We start from the raw sequence: 6,474 nt of genomic DNA, 5'->3' as shown, positions 1-6,474 counted from the left end.
TCCCTGAAGGGGGAGGGGCCTGAGCCCTGTGGGGGCGTGGCCTCGTCCGAAGTGGGCGTGGCCTCCTGGCAGGAAGTGGGCGTGGGCGTTTGGTTGCCTTAATGGAGGCGTGGCTGTCCCAGGGGCGTGGCCTCCCTGGGCAGGGTCCGGGGGGGGCCCAGAATGCCGTTTATGGAGGCGTGGCCTCCCCGGATGGGGGCGTGGCCTCTCTGAATGGAGGCGTGGTCTCCTTGAATGGGATCGGGCAGGTGCTTTTAAGGGGGCGTGGCCTCCCTGAAGGGTGTCAGGGGGCGTGGCTGCCTTTAATGGAGGCGTGGCCTCCCTGAACGGGATCGGAGGGGTGCTTTATGGGGGCGTGGCCTCCCCAATGGGGGCGTGGCCTCCCTGAACAGGGGCGTGGCCTCCCTGAACGGTGCTGAAGGGGGCGTGGCTACCTTTAATGTGGGCGTGGCCTCCCGCACGGAGCGGGCGTGGCCCGAGGGCCCTCCCCGAGGGCGTGGCCTCGGCGCAGGTGGGCGTGGCCTCCCGCGGGGAGGGCGGGGCGTGTCCGCGGCGGCACAAGAGCGCGCGGGGGGGGGGGAGGGCCCTCCCCGGGGGCGTGGCCTCGGCGCAGGTGGGCGTGGCCTCCCGCGGGGAGGGCGGGGCGTGTCCGCGGCGGCACAAAAGCGCGCGGGGCGGGGCAGGGGGCGGGGCGCCCGCCGGAAGCCGCCGCGTCGCCGGCCGGAAGCCGCCTCAGCGCGGCGCGGAGGAGACAAAGCGGCGGGGCCGGCGGGGAGGGGGGGGCCGGTCCCGTCCCGGTTCCGTCGCCGGTTCCGGTTCCGTCGCCGGTTCCGGTTCCGGCCCGGTCCCGCCATGGCGGGCGCGGCGCCCGGCGGGGCCCGCGTGGGCTTCGCGCTGGAGGCGGCGGCGGAGGAGGAGGCGGCGGGCGGCGCGCGGCGCCTCGGGAAGGTCACGGTCAAGTACGACCGGCGGGAGCTGCGGCGGCGGCTGCACCTCGAGGAGTGGATCCTGGCGCAGCTCACGGCGCTCTACGACTGCGCGGTGCGGGCGGCGGCGGCACCGGGAACCGGGGAGACCGGGGGAACCGGGGAGGGAGAGCGGGGAAATCGGGAGGGAAATGGGGGAAACCGGGGAGGGAGAGCGGGGAAATCGGGAGGGAAATGGGGGAAACCGGGGAGCGGGAGACCGGGGGAACCGGGAGGGAAATCGAGGGAACCGGGAGGGACCGGGGGGACCGGGAGGGACCAGGGGGGACCGGGGGGGACCGGGAGGAACCCGGGGGACCGGGAGGGACCAGGGGTGACCGGGAGGGACCAGGGGTGACCCGGGAGGGACCGGGAGGAACCGGGGGGACCCGGGAGGGACCGGGAGGGACCCGGGAGGGACCAGGGGGGACCGGGAGGGACCCGGGAGGGACCGGGGGGGACCGGGAGGGACCGGGGGGGACCCGGGGGGGACCGGGAGGAACCGGGGAAGGAGACCAGGGAAACGGGATCCTGGGAAAACCGGGAGGGAGCAGGGAAATGGGTGGGAACCCTGGGAGCTGGATGGGGGGCCCGGGAAAACCGGGAACCGCGGAGGGATCCCTGGGAATGGGGGGAGATGCCGGGAATGGGGAGAGACCCCTGGGAATGGGGGGAGACCCCCTGGGAATGGGGAGAGATCCTGGGAATGGGGGGAGACCCCCTGGGAATGGGGAGAGATCCTGGGAATGGGGGGAGACCCCCTGGGAATGGGGAGAGATCCTGGGAATGGGGGGAGACCCCGGGAATGGGGAGAGATCCCGGGAATGGGGGGAGATCCTGGGAATGGGGGGAGACCCCTGGGAATGGGGGGAGACCCCTGGGAATGGGGAGAGACCCCTGGGAATGGGGGGAGACCCCTGGGAATGGGGAGAGATCCTGGGAATGGGGGGAGACCCCCTGGGAATGGGGAGAGATCCCGGGAATGGGGGGAGACCCCCGGGAATGGGGGGAGATCCTGGGAATGGGGAGAGACCCCTGGGAATGGGGGGAGATCCTGGGAATGGGGGGAGACCCCTGGGAATGGGGGGAGACCCCTGGGAATGGGGAGAGACCCTGGGAATGGGGGGAGATCCCGGGAATGGGGGGAGACCCCTGGGAATGGGGGGAGACCCTGGGAATGGGGGGAGACCCTGGGAATGGGGAGACCCCCTGGGAATGGGGGGAGATCCTGGGAATGGGGGGAGATCCTGGGAATGGGGGGAGACCCCTGGGAATGGGGAGAGACCCCGGGGAATGGGGGGAGATCCTGGGAATGGGGAGAGATCCCGGGAATGGGGGGAGATCCCGGGAATGGGGAGAGATCCTGGGAATGGGGGGAGACCCCTGGGAATGGGGGGAGACCCCTGGGAATGGGGGGAGACCCCTGGGAATGGGGGGAGATCCTGGGAATGGGGGGAGATCATGGGAATGGGGGGAGATCATGGGAATGGGGGGAGACACCTGGGAATGGGGGGAGACCCCGGGAATGGGGGGAGATCCCTGGGAAACCGGGAAGGACCCGGGGACCGGAGAAACCCCCTGGAAACCGGGAATGGGGGAGGGACCCCCCCAAATCCCCCCATTTCCCCCCAAAACCGTGACCCCTCCCCCCCAGGAATAACCCAATGGGACCCCCAGAGACCCCCAAATTCCCCCAGATTCCCCCCAAAACCGGCTCCTCCCCCCCAAAATCCTAAATCTTTGGGGGGGGGGATCTGGGGGGGGGGTCACAGGGGGGTTGGGGGGATTTGGGGACATTCTGGGTGGATTTGGGATATTTTGGGCGGATTTGGGGACATCTTGGAATTTGGGGATATTTGGAGCACATTTGAGGACATTTTGGGGGAATTTGGGGGTTTTGGGGGATTCTGGGGACATTTTAGGGGAATAGGGGAATTTGGGGACGCTTGGGGGACGTTTAGGGCTATTTTGGGGATATTTTGGGGATTTTTTGGGGACACTTGGGGGCCATTTAGGGCTATTTTAGGGACATTTGGGGACATTTTGGGGACATCTTGGATTTTGGGGGAGTTTCAGGGACATTTTGGGGGACATTTGGGGATATTTTGGGATTTTGGGGGGGTTGGGGACATTTTGTGGGGATTTGGGGATAATTTGGGGGGATTTGGGAAATTGGGGGACATTTGGGGATATTTTGAGGGGATTTGGGGACATTTGGGGATATTTTGGGGGATTTGGGGGATATTTGGGGATTTTGGGGCATTTGGGAATACTTTGGTGGCATTTTGGGGGGATTTGGGGACATCTTGGAGTTTGGGGACATTTGGGGCACATTTGAGGACATTTTGGGGGATTTTTGGGGGATTTGGGAGACATTTTAGGGGAATTTGGGGACACTTGGGGGCCATTTAGGGCTATTTTGGGGACATTTGGGGACATTTTGGGGACATCTTGGATTTTGGGGGAGCTTCAGGGACATTTGGGGGGACATTTGGGGATATTCTGGGATTTTGGGAGGATTTGGGACATTTTGTGGGGATTTGGGGATAATTTGGGGGGAGTTTGGGGTGGATTTGGGGATATTTGGGGGGGATTTGGGAAATTGGGGGACATTTGGGGATATTTTGAGGGGATTTGGGGACATTTGGGGATATTTTGGGGGGATTTGGGGGGATATTTGGGGATTTGGGGGGTATTTGGGGATACTTTGGTGATATTTGGGGGGAATTTTGGGGTTTGGGGGGTTTGGGGACATTTTAGGGGAATTTGGGGACAGCTGGGAGACATTCAGGGCTATTTTGGGACATTTGGGGACATTTTGGGGGACATTTGGGGACATCTTGGATTTTGGGGGGATTTGGGAACATTTTGGGGGTTTTGGGAATATTTCATGGGGAGTTTGGGGTGGATTTGGGGATATTTTGAGGGGATTTGGGACATTTGAGGTAGATTTGGGGATATTTTGAGGGGATTTGGGGACATTTGAGGATATTTGGGGGGGATTTGGGGGATATTTGGGGATTTTGGGGGCTTTTGGGGATACTTTGGTGACATTTGGGAGGATTTGGGGACATCTTGGAATTTGGGGACATTTGGGGCACATTTGAGGACACTTTGGGAGAATTTGAGGATTTGGGGGGGTTTGGGGGACATTTTAGGGGAATTTGGGGACACTTGGGGGCCATTTAGGGCTATTTTGGGGACATTTGGGGGGATTTGGGGACATTTGGGGGACATCTTGGATTTGGGGAGCTTCAGGGACATTTTGGGGGACATTTGGGGATATTCTGGGATTTTGGGGGGATTTGGGGACCTTTTGGGATATTCTGGGATTTTGGGGGGTTTGGGGACATTTTGTGGGGATTTGGGGATAATTTGGGGGGAGTTTGGGGTGGATTTGGGGATATTTGGGGGGGATTTGGGAAATTGGGGGACATTTGGGGATATTTTGGGGACTTTGGGGACATTTGGGGTGGATTTGGGGATATTTTGAGGGGATTTGGGGACATTTGGGGATATTTGGGGGGGATTTTGGGGGATGTTTGGGGATTTTGGGGCATTTGAGGATACTTTGGTGGCATTTTGGGGGACATTTGGGGATATTCTGGGAGTTTGGGGGGACTTGGGGACGTTTTGGGGGGTTTTGGGGATATTTCAGGGGGAGTTTGGGGTGGATTTGGGGATATTTTGGGGGACATTTTGGGGGGATATATGGACATTTTGGGGGGAGTTTGGGGTGGATTTGGGGATATTTGGGGGGATTTCGGGAATTTGGGGACTTTTGGGCATATTTTGGGGGGATTTGGGGATATTTTGGGGGGATTTGGGGACCTTTGAGGATATTTCGGGGGGATTTGGGGACTTTTGGGGATATTTGGGGGGCTTTGGGGACATTTGGGGTGGATTTGGGGACATTTTGGGGGGATTTGGGGACATTTTGGGGGGATTTGGGGACAGTTTGAGGTGGATTTGGGGTGGATTTGGGGAATTTGGGGACCTTTGGGAATATTTGGGGGACTTTTGGAGATATTTTGGGGGGACATTTGGGGTGGATTTGGGGACATTTGGGGTGGATTTGGGGACATTTTGGGGGGATTTGGGGATATTTTGGGGGGATTTGGGGACATTTGGGGATATTTTGGGGGGCTTTGGGGACTTTTGGGTGCCCCCGAGGGGTCTCCCGCTTTGGGGGGGTCACCACACGCTGCCCCCCCCCCAGGAGGAGGAGATCCCGGAGCTGGAGATCGACGTGGACGAACTGCTGGACATGGAGAGCGACGGCGCCCGCAGCGCCCGCGTGCAGGTACCGGGACGGGGGGACCCGAAACCGCCGCGAAACGGGACGGGGGGGGACACGAAACCGCCGCGAAACGGGACGGGGGGACCCGAAACGGGGACGGGGGGACCCGAAACGGCCGCGAAACGGGACGGGGGGACCCGAAACGGGGCGGGGGGACCCGAAACGGCCGCGAAACGGGGATGGGGGGACCCGAAACTGCCGCGAAACGGGGCGGGGGGGACCCGAAACGGCCGCGAAACGGGGACGGGGGGGACCCGAAACGGGGACGGGGGGGACCCGAAACGGGACGGGGGGACCCGAAACGGGACGGGGGGACCCGAAACGGCCGCGAAACGGGACGGGGGGACCCGAAACGGCCGCGAAACGGGGACGGGGGGACCCGAAACGGCCGCGAGACGGGACGGGGGGGACCCGAAACGGCCGCGAAACGGGGACGGGGGGACCCGAAACGGCCGCGAGACGGGGCGGGGGGGACCCGAAACGGGACGGGGGGACCCGAAACGGCCGCGAAACGGGGCGGGGGGGACCCGAAACGGGGACGGGGGGACCCGAAACGGCCGCGAAACGGGGCGGGGGGGACCCGAAACGGGGACGGGGGGACCCGAAACGGCCGCGAAACGGGACGGGGGGACCCGAAACGGCCGCGAAACGGGACGGGGGGGACCCGAAACGGCCACGAAACGGGACGGGGAGACCCGAAACCGCCGCGAAACGGGACGGGGGGGACCCGAAACTGCCCGGAAACGGGGCGGGGGGGACCCGAAACGGCCGCGAAACGGGACGGGGGGGACCCGAAACGGGGCGGGGGGACCCGAAACTGCCGCGAAACGGGGACGGGGGGACCCGAAACCGCCGCGAAAGGGGGACGGGGAGACCCGAAACGGCCGCGAAACGGGACGGGGGGGACCCGAAACGGGGCGGGGAGACCCGAAATGGCCGCGAAACGGGGACGGGGGGGACCCGAAATGGGGCGGGGAGACCCGAAATGGCCGCGAAACGGGGATGGGGGGACCCGAAACGGGGCGGGGAGACCCGAAACTGCCCGGAAACGGGGGATGGGGGGACCCGAAACGGGACGGGGAGACCCGAAACCGCCGCGAAACGGGGCGGGGGGGACCCGAAACCGCCGCGAAACGGGGACGGGGGGACCCGAAACCGCCGCGATCTGCCCCGAAACAGGGCAGGGAAACCCGAAACCGTCCCCGTTTT

General features: G+C 63.7%; 1 protein-coding gene across 1 annotated transcript; it reads left to right on the top strand.

Moving 5' to 3' along the window:
* Window positions 1–852: 852 nt before the first annotated feature.
* On the top strand, window positions 853–5,268 carry LOC148590195 (protein phosphatase 1 regulatory subunit 14B-like; the record flags this gene model as incomplete). Its single annotated transcript, XM_088539371.1, has 2 exons — window positions 853–1,041; window positions 5,185–5,268. Coding segments are annotated over exons 1-2 (273 nt in total), but the record flags the coding sequence as incomplete, so codon positions are not given.
* Between the last annotated feature and the right edge of the window lie 1,206 nt (window positions 5,269–6,474).

This window comes from Tinamus guttatus, unplaced genomic scaffold (assembly GCF_059628265.1).
Source record: "Tinamus guttatus ecotype Peru unplaced genomic scaffold, ASM5962826v1 Tinamus_guttatus_pri_ptg001609l, whole genome shotgun sequence".
In the NCBI taxonomy this organism is placed as follows: domain Eukaryota; kingdom Metazoa; phylum Chordata; class Aves; order Tinamiformes; family Tinamidae; genus Tinamus; species Tinamus guttatus.
The sequence above is the reverse complement of the archived record's forward strand: the minus strand, read 5'-3'. Positions and strand labels throughout refer to the sequence as shown.